This window comes from Plectropomus leopardus, chromosome 12 (assembly GCF_008729295.1).
Source record: "Plectropomus leopardus isolate mb chromosome 12, YSFRI_Pleo_2.0, whole genome shotgun sequence".
Taxonomy (NCBI): domain Eukaryota; kingdom Metazoa; phylum Chordata; class Actinopteri; order Perciformes; family Serranidae; genus Plectropomus; species Plectropomus leopardus.
Genome location: NC_056474.1, coordinates 3,324,138 through 3,338,457, shown reverse-complemented (window position 1 = coordinate 3,338,457; position 14,320 = coordinate 3,324,138). Strand labels below are relative to the sequence as shown.

Here is a 14,320-nt window from a genome sequence, read left to right as displayed (position 1 = left end):
AAATGGAGTTAGAAAAACTTTTTTTTTTTAAATAATTAAAAAATCTGAAAAAACTATACTAATTACTAAACTGTGTTTATTACTTTAATTACTATAGTATTACTAATTACTATAATTTTATTTTTAAAATTATGTTATAGAAAAAAAAATCAATATTATTGACACAAATCACACAATACTATTTATCAGATTCCACATTAAAAGGTTAGGCTGTTTATTTTTTATATATTTGTGTTTTGTTTACATTCACATGATAAATTGTGAGTTTAAATTTTAAATGTGTGCCGGTGCAGATCTTATTTTGGAAAAATTGCCACCAAATATTTTTTTTTTTTCACTTTTCTTTAACACTTGTTGATAAAACATTAATATGCAATCTGACATTTGCTTCTTTCTTTTTCCCCCTAATATTTCCTGCTGTCGTTTTTTTTTTCTGTTTCTCCTTTTGCACTGGCGGTATTTGCTTTTATTCCTCCAGAGGAGCCTCCTCCCCGCCCTCCTCAGCCAGCAGTGTTAATCAAGAGTAAGTCTGGTTTCTCTCAGCAGCTCCTCACCCATTGCTCCTGCCCTCTCTGTTCCCTCCTAGCTCCACTCCTTAAAAGGTACATCCCATATTTTTTTGTCTCTTCCTTTGCTTGTCTTTGCAGTGATTCTACCATCTACTTTTAATTTCCTTCCTAACGTCATTATTCTCCATCTTTCCACCTTTGTGTCCCTCTAACAGGTGTGCAGTGTCCTTGCTGTGCACAACAGGACTAACTTTGAACCTGGAGACTTTTTTGGAGTGTTTTGTGGTGTGATCAGTGTCATTACTCTCTAAATGTTTTTTTCAGTAAAGTAACAACTGTTGTTGTTTGTGTCTCCAGAGCCTTGCTATGATCCCGTAAACGACGACGAGGATTTGACTTCCACAGGATTAAAGAGATTATCGCTTCGGAAAACGGGTTCTGTCAAAGGCTTGAAACTGAAACCTGCTGCGTGGGTCTCTGCCTCCAAACAGAGCGCTGGCCGGACTTCAGGGTCAGGCCACAACCCCAACAGCGAAGTGTCCCTCATTGACTTTGGGGAGGAGTTCCCTCCGCCCACACCGTCCCCCTCCCTGTGGTCGAAATCCAGATTCCCTCGCTGGCAAAGCTGGCGCTGGAAGCAGAGAACATCCTGGACCGGACTCCGCCTCAGAGTCCGTCTAGATCGCTGCCCCGCCCCCTTCACCCGACACCAGTGGTGGACTGGGACGCCCGGCCGTTACCTCCGCCCCCGGCCTATGACGATGTAGCTCAAGACGAAGACGATATGGAGGTACCTGAGAATCTCACACATCAGGGGTGTAAATCACTAGTTTCTTCATGATATGAGATTATGTTTGTTGGAACTCTGTCATGTAAAGGGTCACCAGTTGTTAAAAGTATAGCTATCATACATAAATATTCATTATTTAAAATAATCATGAATTATGTTAAATATTTTTACTTAAAATCATCTTATTTTAAATAATTAAATAAAGGGTAACTTAATTTACTAAATGTCATCGTAGTTTACAAGGTAAAATAAAGGTCACCATTTGAAAAAGTAAATGGCTATAATTTACTTAAGTAATCGCTAGTTTATCAAAACATTTAAATATTAATATATTTAATTATCAAAAATGTTATATTGTTTGTTAAAAATGTTTATATGTTATATATTTTTCTTCGAGCTAGGGTCTGCTTTTTCTTAGCTAGTTTTTTTTACCTGACATTGTTTGACGGAGACACCGACAATTTTAGGGAATTTAAAATGAAGGAGTTTCTTAAAGATGATGAAATGGATCGATATCTTTACTTTGCATCGACATTATTGGATCGTTTATCAGTGAATCAATACATTGACCCAGACTGAGATCGTTGAATCTTAAGTGACACAGCACATTTTTTACTTCATTTGACTGAAAAGGTCAGTTTGTCTTCTGCTCTGATATTAACTAGATGAACAGTAAAATGTAATAAAGTTGTAAATCTTCTGTCCTCATTAAGGTGAGCTCCATCAACAGCTCGGAGCAGCAGCACGAAGAGGAGCAGAGTGATGTCCAAAACCCAGACGAGGCTCTCGTCTCTGGACAGAGGGTGGAGGGTGAGGCATTCGTTTCCAGGGGGACGGACAGATCAGGCTTTGAGGACAACCTCTTTCTCCCCAGCAAGCAGGGCCAGTCTCTGTCCACCTCCTTCTCCCAGTCAGCGGAGATCTTCCAGGAGCTCCAGCAGGAGTGCATGAGGAGGCTCAATGTACCGACTGGAAGTGCTGCACAGTCAAACTCGCCGTCTCAGAGCTCAGTGTCGTGTCCTCAGACTCCACAGACTCATGAGGCTCAGAGTGTCTTCTCCTCCACTGAGGACAGACCCCAGATCCCCCCTCGTGTCCCCATTCCCCCTCGCCCCATAAAGAGAGGCGACTACACATCTGCCCGCTGGTCAAGGGATCTCTCGCTGTCGCCGACGCCGGCTGACACCACGGAGGACATTTCAGTTCCAGGACAGGAGCGACCACCTCAAATCCCCCCCAGGGACCCTTTGTCCCAGCCAGGATCCAGGACTCCCAGCCCCATGGCGCTGGTGGTGGGCTCCCCCCAGCAGAGAGTCTACTCCGTCAGCCCCTCCGCCATGCAGGCGCCCCTCACCTCCTGCCCCGCCACACACACCTACGGCTCCTACCTCTCCACCTCTCCAGGTAAACTCATGCCGACCACACACAGCTTCGCCTCAGATCCTAAATATGCTGCACCCAAAGTCATCCAGGCGCAGGGGAAGGACGCCGCCAGCAAGGGCCCCTGTATCCTCCCCATCGTCCGCGACGGACGTAAAGTCAGTAACACCCACTATTACCTTCTGCCAGAGAGGCCCCCGTACCTCGACCGCTACGACCGCTTCTTCAGGGAGGCGGAGAGCCTTCCTGCCGGTGGCGTGGACGAGAGGCCTTTACGGCAAGCTAACACCGCCACCGTCAGACCCATGGTGGTCAGCAGCCAGACTCTCCAGGGACACACCCAGGGACAGGGTCTCGTCCAGCCTGGAGAGCTGAAGGCTAATTTCTCCTCCAACAATAACAGCAGTCTGGGTGGGCCGCGGTCAGGGATGAAGACATCAGTTAGTCTCCCTCGCGTGTGTTCAGACGGGCTGACGGCGGCGGCGGTCACTGCTTCCTGCATCAGGACAGACGGAGGAGGGAGCTCAGCTGACAGGGTCAAAATGGTAAGGTCAAAGATATTTGGATTGCTTTTTGCAACATTTGAAATACAGTTTGTATATTTTTTTTATTTAAATCACCTTCTGAAAGGTTTTATTTATCGCTGCAGTAATTAAAGTTGCTCGCTTTCTCTCATGATGGATCGCTCAGCTGCAATACTTGGATGACCTCATGTCCTCCTTAAAGGGGAAACTTCAACCTGGACCATATTTTCCTGTGTTTTTGTGTCTAAGTGACTAATGGAGACAGTTTTTTTTAAATCCAGTATGGAGAGAGAGCTCTGCAGCTTACAGCAGTAAAACAGGCTGCAATTTAACCACTCTGGGCATTCGTTATTATATCAATCTACGACCTTTAAAGTGCTTGTTTTGCCACTGACAGGCTCAGACAGAAAATTAATGTAAAAGATCCCTACAGATAAATCAAATATTTACCTAATGGCAGGGTACCTTTTTTCAGTACTTTCTGTGTAACAACAAAAATTGAATTTTTTAACAAGTTGCCAGTTGCAAGTTTGTCTTTTTTTCTTATCACACATAGAGTCTGTGTGTGATAAAAAAGAGACGAATAGAGCTAATCTTCTGTCTTTGTCCGCTTGCATGTGTGTATCTGCTCATCTAGCAGCAATTTTATGCTATTTCTAAAATAATACAGAAAAAAAGCCGACCAGAGGCCGAAACAACCACAACATATCTGCACTATAGTTTTGGCTCACTGGGAAGCCAACAGAGTGAGAACGCAGATCAGTAGTAATGAAGTTTTTGGTTAAAGCGGTGAGATCAGTACCGAATCCTATTTGTAACCAAGTGTCGCTCAAGGAGAAATTTTGTTCTGAAATCTCACATGGGGTGAATTGGGGAAAACAACAGTGAAAATCTGAGAGAAAGTGCTAGTAAAAGTGTGTCGTGCTGAGTTTATCCTAGTGATAATTAGAGGTTTCAGTTTTCTTTGACTTTATTTCTTTTTTGTAGGCATCTCTTTTCTAATGTTGTCAGACATTTACATTACACTAATAATCTGAGCCTGTCAGTGGCAAAAGAAAACACTTCAGTGGACGTACATTGACGGTGCCACATGTCCTCAGTGGTTACATTGCAGCCTGTTTTCTTCAATACTGGACCAATTTCAAAAAAGTTATCTCTATTTGGACAGAAAAACGTGGGAAATAGGATCAAAGTTTAAAAAAAGAATATGTTTCCCTTAAATGCTGCTTTGACTGTCTTTTGTAAAGCACTATTACCAGAATAAGAGAGTATGGCTACATTGTGGTGGGATAAAGCTAAGAGCGAGAATATCAGCTCAATGTTCAGATTGACTGCATATTTGATACTCTCAGCTCAAACTTGTGTTTTCTCACAGTTAATGTAGCTGGTGAATGTGAAGTTAAATATTAACACTGTGGTGTACAGGATTTTACATTTGCTCACACTCTGACCACAAGGGGGCAACAGAAGGTCATTTTTATTAGTCATCTACTCAGGCCACAGCTCGAAATTGAGTGTGTATGTGTCTGTGTGAGTTTGTGTGTTGAGTGTCTGTTAGAGACTGAGAGAGAGCAATTTCTGGTTAAATTTAACAGCTGAAATCTGTCATAATTGAACAGATTACCTCCCTTTTCAACTTCAAGTCATAATGGGAACTTAATTATGCTTGATGTGTAACAGCACAAAAACGTTTTGAAATCAAAGCTGAACTTATAAAGGCCAAAGAATCAGACTAATTAAACAAAGTTCAATTCGAATATTCTTTCAGTACAAAACTTTGCAGCATAAAAACACTTTTTTCTTCATTCCTTTCACAATGCAAAAGTGCAATACTGTTATAGATCCTCATAACTTATTTAAAAATATTCCAGTGTACTCTGGAGACAAAGGCCATATTAATATTTGCTAGGAATTGAATTTAAAGGACGTGCTACTAGAGTTTGATTGGTTTCTTTTTTTTCCGGCCAATTGATTCGGACACAGATTGAACCTGATTGAGCTGGAGTCAGAATCACTGCGAAACACCAAACACTGTGCATCGATTAGGCACTTGGCATTTGGTAGTGGATACTGAGATCTGTGGCTGCACGAGGTGCAGAGAGTAACGTGGCATCACTAATAAACTGTACTGCAAAGAGTTCAATGCAAGAAGCAGACATGTACGACTTATTCACTACCTTCATTGCTACTGAATGTGAAGAATATCAAAGTTTATGTAAGGTATTTATGGTTTGAGCTTAAAGGAATACCTCGCCACTCAAAGTGATCATCTGTAATCAAGTACTCAGCCAGTTCTTCATGAACTGAAGTCAGGGGGGGGCCGCATTTAACAACAGCAAAACTTTATCAAAACATCTGTTGACAAACACTTACACAACTCATGCAGTATAATCCAAGTCTCGTTTATCCAGTCGTATGTTCAGTATTATCCAAACAGACAGTCCTTTCCAACGGGAAACTAAACTCAAAGTGAAACTTATCAGTGCTCTTTTCAAAGCCAGACTCCACTGACAAAAACAGTAATTTTACCTCACTGAACACAGGAGCTGCTGGTCTAAGGCTGCCTCGAAAAGTTAGTTTGTTTATGTCACTGTGTGACTTTGGTAAATCTGAACTAACCCTTAAAAACCCCAACGTCACTCAATAACATAAAGAAACTCACTGACTGAGGCAGCAGTAGACCAAGAACCCCTGAGTTCAGTCAGGTAAAATTACTGTTTTTGTCAGCGGAGTCTGGCTTTGAAAAGTTCATTAATACGTTTTTTTTTTTAGTTCAGCTTGAAATACTAAGGTCTTAGCAAAAATATATTGTGTTGTGTTTGGATTGTACAGAACATACAACTGGATAAATTGTTGGAGAGTTCGTAAACTGATGTTTTGATATAGTTTTTGCTGTTGTTAAATGTGGAACCCCTTTACTTCAGTTTATCAGAAATTATGTCAGTTTTTCGATTCCTCGTTCGTTGGGAGGCACGCGAGTTTAGTTAAGTTTACTGAACGGATTCAACATTACACCGGGTGAGTAACTGATATACAAATGGTCATTTGAGGGTGAAGTATCTAGTCAAGTCTAGTCTAGTATGAAGTATTTGGGGTTATGCATTTGCATACATATAATAAGTACAACATGATTTAGTTTGTGAAGAGATGTTCAAAATTCAAACACAGCGATGCTTAAATCTCTGCGTCGGATTCTATTCAACTTTTATCAGGTGAAGCTAAAAGTAAACAACATAGCTTGGATAAGTGCCAAATAAAAGTAAAAAAAAAAAAAAAACACGTGCGCAGGTGCTCCTGATGTAAATGTTGGAGACGATGCTGAGGAATCGGAGCCAGGGGAGTATGAGTGGTGTTGGATGTTGCGGGTACTTACACCGTCGATGTTGTGTGATTGTTTCAGGTGCAGGAGGCAGTTCACGGTGTCACAATAGAGGAGTGCCAGGCCGCCCTTCAGAACCACAACTGGAATGTCCAGAAAGCTGTTTATTATCTGAAGGTGAGAACATTTACTGTATTAGTATGCAAAAAAAAAAACCTTCCTGCACTGCAGCCAGTCACTGAAGAAGCAGGTTCCCTGTATCTGTCACTTGCACTGTGATCCATAGTGATCACAATATTGAACATTTTTAGAAAGGATTTGTATGGAGCCCAAAAAACTGTCAAAGTGTAGTAAAAAGCCATCGGACAAGACAAAAATGCAACTGAAGGTGAGGCGTAAAAAGAAATAGAAAACTCTTTTCATAAAGCTTCGATCAGTTTGTAAAAAAACAGAAAAACTTTGTTGAAAATTAGTTAATTACATCAAATTCTTATCTTATTTAGGGATATGATATGAAAAATTACCTACAAAGTCAGAAGCAAATAAAAAACAATATTAGTCTCACACTGTTGAAAAAAGTAAGCCATCACAGGAGACTTTATACCAAGTAAGGGCCACAAACATTTAATAATTCTTGTCCATCAAAATAAAGACTTTCTGAAGTGGACGTTTATGTCGCAGCTTTGTTATTACTAAAAGAGAAGCAGCGTCCTCAGAGATCCACATCGCTGCGTCTCAGTTCAGACCTTCAGTCCTCTCCTGTAATTACAGGTGGTCATTTAAAGTTGCTGAATGTTTTTTTTATTGGTTCGCATCATGAAATGATGAGAGCAACTTTGTTGAACCTTAAGGGAGAATCAGGTCATTACTGGTGCGATGAGCCGGCTGTAAATAAATAAATAAATAGATAAAAACTTTTAGATTCACTGATGTGTCTCCTGCAGTTTTCAGCACCCTGTTAGCCGCCTGCGTTTGGGACCACTGTGGCAGCAGGGAAGATGTGTTTGGATGGCAGTGGGCACAAGGGAACGCTTGAATGCTCCTTAATAGCAGCAGCAAAGTTTAGACGATACAGAAGTGTGTTTTAACAAGACGCTGAGCTCATATTAGGACTGAGATTATTTTACAATGTGCTTACTGGCGCTCACATGAAGGAAAAAAAAAAAAAGATGCAGTTCTTTTCTGTAACGGTACCTGACAGTGTGACCCTGCTTTACTGTCCCATCTCATCCCTCCCTCCTGCTGGCTTCTTTGAACGCTTGTTTTTCATCTTTGTTTGTTGTCCGTCTCTCTGCAGGTGGAGCAGTTGTTCTGTTTGGGTCTGAGGAGCAGGTCAGAGTGTCTAAAGCTGCTGGAGATGTGTGACTGGAACCTGGAGGTGGCCAGCACTCAGATGTTAGACAACTATGGATCCACAACAAGACAGAGGTACTCCACTGCACAGCTTTGAATCATGACTTCCCAAAAAGTATTTATAACTTTAAACTAATGCACTACAACAGACAGAGTACTGACAACGGACGCTCAAAATGCACGAGTGTCATGTGACTCACGTAGCCTTCAGAGAGACAAACCTCAGATTTCTGGGTAATTACTGGTCAATCAATGCATTGATTTAAAATATTTATGTAGCACAACGTATGTATTTACATTAATAATATGATTATTTTATGTAAGAAAAATTATTAAGTATTTGAGGGGCTTTACTTTAATACACCTGTTAATTGGATACAGATGTGCTTATAATATATATATATTTATATATATAATATATATATATATATATATTTATATATATATATATATATATATATATATATATATATATATATATATATATATATATATAAAGAAAAAAGGTTCAAGAAAAAAAAATACAGAAATGGAAAATTAAAATAATTTTGTAACATAATTTTAAATATGTTATAATCATCATTTTAAATATAGTTTTTCCCAGCTTTTCCCATTTTCCCCTTAATATTTAACATAGCTTTTTAAAAAAATATTAGAATTTATATTTATATTTAGGTTTAAAAACTTCTGCAAAGCATCACATAAAAGTGATGTTGCTCCAGGTTTCAAAGGGCTGATGACCGAACCCTCTTGTTCCTGGCAAGCAATGATTATCTATCCATCCAACTTATTAAATACTGTCACTTCACATAGCACCAAAAGATAACTCCCTAAAAAACTCTTTGATTATCACTTACTCATCAATTGTTTTGTTGAATTACTGAAGAAAACTTTGTTTTTCTGACGTGCTGCCACAAAGAATCAAACAACAGACAATTCGCAATAAATTAAAGTCCACATTTAAGAGCAGAAAAACAAAATAACAAAGCATCAGTTTCAGACTCTTAACACAGCTTGTGCAGTATAATCCAAGTCTCATATATCCTCATATGCTCAGTACCTCCCAAACAGACGGGGGACTGAATGGAAAGTGAAACTTGTCTTTGTTCTCTCCAAAGCCAAACTCAACAGAGCTGCTGGTCTGCTTCGTTTGGTTAATTAGTTTGAGTTATTGTGGGACATTGGTGTTAGAAGTGTTAGTTCAGATTAAACAAAGTCAAACAATAACACAAACAAATGGACGGACGGACGGAGTGAGTGAAATGCAAACGGTCATTTGGGGGTTGAAGTATTTCTTTAAGACTTGGTCCGGATATTTAATCTGTGACATTTTGTCTTTCATAACAAGTTTGGACGTTGTCTCCGGAAATTGAGTCTCTTGTAGTTTTTTCTACACATAAGGGCACAAGGTCAACGCTGTCACATCCGTCTTAGGACAACACATCATTAAAATATCTTCTTCCCAGTTTAGCCTAACTGCTGCAGATTTTCCGTCCTCCAAATATGAATTACTGCAAGTTGACTGAAAAAAGTAAACAGCAGAGAGACAGGCGGCAGTATGATGCATGATGGTGAGCTACGTTAATGATGTTAAGACTTATATTTGGCTGCTAGCCTGAGAAAGTTTTCTGCTTTTTGATCTTTTCTATAGAATTATATTTATAAAAATCCTTTTTCTTTAATCTATCAGATTGTTTCAGTGTGATTTGTTGAATGGTGGAGATATCGGCCGTAGAGACGTCTGCCATCCCTCCAACACACTGGAATCATGGCACTCGGCTTAATAACAATTGTAGATATTAATAGCTGCTTTTCCGCCCAAGTTACAATTCCAAGCCAATATATATCTAAAATGTAATTTTGACAAGTAGCAGTTCAAATCAAATATATTTACATTTCATTTCTCACTTGTCAAAATGTTAATTCTTGATATCAACAAATACTTTTCTACTAGATGAAAAGTTAATTTTATTTAAAGATATCTGTAAAATGTAATATAGAATGTAATTTAGACATCTTAAAACTAATAAAAAGTCATATTTTGGCACTAAAGATAAGAGAAAAAAATATGTATTTTGGGTTAACTGTCCCTTTATGCAAATATAACTAAGCATTCATCTCATGATTTTCTCTAATCTTCGTTATATTTGCAGACGGTGACAGAAGTCTGAAGCTGCTGAGCTCTTCGTGGAACTTCATACTCAGTAAAACGTCATCAGAGGAGGTGAATCTGCTCCCGACCTTTCACACACACGCCTCAAACACGCCTCCAATCAAAAGACTGTTATTTAACCATAGAAGAACCAAGCACATTTTAACTGAACCGGCACAAAATCCCAAACTTTATCATAAACCCCACTCATAATTAACACGGTCCTGTCAGCAAAAAATATTTTGACTGTAAGTTGTTTTTGCACGCATTAAGACATAGCAGACTGTCATATAACACCTTTTCTAAGTTGTTCAGAGACCAAAAAAAAGACACAATGCCTGAAATGTGTCACTTTAGCAGGTTCTCTACAGAGCCACAGGGTCTGGGTGCTACCATACTGTCTCCGATGGATTAACTTATATCCTCACTGCCACAATTACACTGTTTACCAACTGCAGAGAGAATCTTTAACCTGAACCTTTGTTAACGTTATTTAAAAAAGCCAGTTTCAAAGTGAGTCTGAAGAGGCAAAAATAAGTTAAATAGCACAGTATAAACAATACGTTTATACTTTACCACGAGGGTCAACGTATTTTGTTAGTTTATGCCAACAACGTAAATACTGTAGCACGCACAGATTTCACATCTACCACATAAAAGCACAACAAAACACAAAAGTAGGATGCACCGATTGTGAAAATCTGAGCCAATACCGATGTTTTTGTTGTTATTTATTCTTCCATTTGTGCCAAGGAAACATCTACGCTCCAAAAAAACTATTTAAGACGCACTCAGCTACTCATTACACTTTTTGAACAAGCTCGAATTTATTTTTACAGATTTATTACACAACCTTTGATATAACCTTTCCTGTGAATTTTTTTTAATAATTTAAAGTCTTTACTATATATAATATAATATAAATCAATCTCTAATGTCTATTTTATATTGTTAACAGATTCTTCCTCCAAACAGCTGTATTTATTCAGGTTTCTCGCCCTAGAAAACGAACATTCACAAGCTTACGTTTGTACACATCGTGAAAACATAATATACCTTCGCCCAAAACTTATTTTTACTGAATGAAGCTTGAACGCATCACAGTGTAACTCAGTGTAACCCTAACAGCTGTTAATTTCAGCTACCGGGTGTTTACAGCTAATGTTAACTAGCTCTCCTGCCGATTTCATATGTTTTTCATATTGTAGCATTATCAGGAAATGAATAAGATTTCATAGTCTTACTGCGCCCTTTTTCGTCCTGACATTGTCCCGGAAAAGATCTCTTTGTTTTAAACATGTTTGCTATTGTTATTATTAAAAAACACCGGCCACTGTCGTTAGGTAAATGCAATCTTCTCGGCAGACAGTCCAATGTTTGAACGTCCGTATCAGCCTGGATTCGCTTTGTTGACCAACAGTAAATTGGTGCATCCCTACACAAAGCTAATACCTAATTGGCTGTCCAGGCCGTTTTGCACAGGAGACAATTTGGCCCTTTAACAGTCATAAAGACAAATGTGGATATGATGATGAAAATTGTTTGCTGCTGAAAAACTGTGGAGTCGAGGAAAAGCATGCAAAAAATAATGTTGCAAAAGAAACACTTCTCTACAAGAAAAAAAAACAATCATATTCTCCATTTATGTAATACGGTTTTTATAGTTTGGTGAGGGACGAGAGTGCTGCACTCTGCTAATTAAAGGTGACACCCAATGTTGACCTGACACGAGAAAATTAATTGAAACAGATGATCTGGGAAGCAGAAGTTCTTTTAAAAACCCACAAAACTGTCTAATATATATTCAAAGGGTATAAACATACAGTTTATAAAAATGTTTAAGAAATACTATTATTATAATATATTAGAGTCACAATGAGACAAAGAGACAAATGAAGACTGTTATGGCCATTACTGGGCAAGAAGCAAAAAGCGTTAAACGCTGATCTGTGACTGTCGCCACATGTAGCTCCAGAACAAAAAGGGCCTCGCAGTGGAAACTTCCTGCAGCCCAGATACAGTCTTTCCTCATTCCTTCCCTCTAAGCACTTTGCCCAAACATAACTCCTGCGCATCAGCTGAAAACTCCTGCCAGCTGGGTATTTTCTGCAGACTACGTTGGCAGCTAATAACAGCAACGTAGTAAAATTCACCCCAAGGCACAGATCCTGTCCCATAATCATCACTTAAAACCACAACTGTGATGTTTCGGTCAGCAGCTTTGGGGGCGATAATTTAAAATTGGGAGGACGTGTCAGCTCTGCGTGGACTCACTGCCGGACGTGACAGTACACTTTCTGACTCGGTATTGTCACAGCAGAGCCCTCGCCAGTGAACACGGAAAACTTTTGGGCCTTTTATTCTCCCCGTTTTATATCAGGGGCAGAGTTGCATAAACTTTTGTTGATTTCGGACTTAAACTGTGTGTACTCACAAAGACATGCGCGTACGCACGGATTCTCTTCGTTAGATTTAGTCGCATGTTTCTCATTTATAAATCTCGATGATTGTGGAAGATGACTTAAGCTGGATTTCCAATCCCTCAGTTGGCGATAAATGGTTGCAGAAATGACCTAAAACAATCGTTTCGATATCAATACTCCGTCACTCATTAGACCTGTCAATGACAAATATGTGCAAAACTGCAATTAACTCTGGTTTCTATGGAGACCCTAAATGGACATTGATGAAAAACAGATAGGTGAAATTTTCCTCCCCAATTTTTTTTTTTTTGCATTTTCTCACAAAACGTTTTGCGTTCCCCTGAGAAATATTTTGAGTTTTCATGCCTACTTCCTGTAGCAGTGCAACATGCATTTTTGCCGCCCATCTATTTTTTTCCCCTAAATCTATGTTTTTTGTTTTTTTTACCCATTTATTATATTTTCTCCCCAATCTATTTTTCTTACCTTTCTATAATTTTTTCTTCCCTTTGTCCCCTCAGGGGCTCCGTAGTTCCTGGACAGTGTAAAAACAGCTGTTGCTACATACGGTTATGGATATTTGTAGCGTATTAATATTAATAATTCATCATGTTTGTAAACAATCGTTGCTGTTAAATCTCAATCATTGTGATTATCAAACATCCAAATCATGATCGATTGTTAACTCATGGAGCACTCGTGATGAAGCCGACTTTACAAAGTGCTTCACGATTCAGGATCAAATTATCATTAATATGACGCAAATGTAAATGATCAAAAAGATTAATCATAAACAATTTAAAAACGAACTTCATAAATGTGCCTTTGACATTTTATAGCCGTGCAGCCGCAAAAATAATCACACAATCAGAGACATTGGCGAGCAACCTTAAAACGCACTCAGTCTCCTTCTGATCATGTCAACCACAGCTAAAACTGCATGTAAATATGGTCTGAAGTACGTGTAAAGCACATTCCTCCTTTAAAAATAGGAGTTTGTGTGCGGTAAAAGAAAATACACAATAGAAAGCCACAAAATATTATATTCTTACACCTATTTTTCCTAAATACAGAAATATAAATTTACATCTTTTAAATTCAACTTTCTCTCAGACAAGGAAGACAGATGAGGCTTAATTCAAACTCGACAGAAACGAAATAAAACTCATCCAAACTGTCTTGGTTACTCTTTTTAGTAATCTAGTTAGTAAGTCCACTGTTCTGACAATCACCAAATAAATCCTTAATTCGCCAAAGTGAGATGTAAAAAAAGAAAAGAAAGAGGAGCGCCTGTATTTATGCCGTTATTAAAAAACATACTAAAATATAAAAAAGTTAATATCCTGGTATAGCGTGATACCTCCCGAGCCTAGTGCGCACTTCCTTTATGAATATTGTGTGTGATAAAGGGCATACACGTGTTTTCGTGCGTATGCATCGTTTATGTACATTTGGCCCCTGATGAAGTATGTCGACTCTAAAAGAAGGAGAAATAACTTTGACTTCTAAAATTCACTTTTCTGTGGTGAACCAAATGTCAGAAAAAGAAAACTTTACAGTTATGTTGAACACTTAAACTTAAATCACAAATCAGATTGTCCATTTTCACACACTGGCTTTGCTCTCACCAGCCCCTCTGTGTCTTTGAAAAGCCTAATATGCGACAGGTCTGAGCTCAGTCTGCTTGTGCAAAAACTTCAAACGGCCTCTGCGAAAGCTAATATGAAAGCTATCTGGCTGTGTAAAAAAGTCTTTGAGGAGAAAAAAAAAGCATGTTTGGAATATATTTCTAAAAGATGTACAGGACTGATTTTGGATGACAACCTTCGGCAAACTCTTTCTCCTGTGTGCAATAAGGCTGCTGTAGAAC

At 38.8% G+C, this 14,320-nt stretch overlaps 1 protein-coding gene across 1 annotated transcript in view; it reads left to right on the top strand.

Moving 5' to 3' along the window:
* Positions 1–11,679, top strand: part of LOC121951221 (activated CDC42 kinase 1-like) — a 34,180-nt gene extending 22,501 nt beyond the window's left edge. The window contains 6 exon segments of the mRNA XM_042497472.1: positions 867–1,094; positions 1,097–1,299; positions 2,013–3,224; positions 6,604–6,699; positions 7,820–7,950; positions 10,029–11,679. Coding sequence (XP_042353406.1) covers positions 867–1,094; positions 1,097–1,299; positions 2,013–3,224; positions 6,604–6,699; positions 7,820–7,950; positions 10,029–10,035 — 1,877 coding nt within the window. The 3' untranslated portion in view covers positions 10,036–11,679.
* Positions 11,680–14,320: the final 2,641 nt, after the last annotated feature.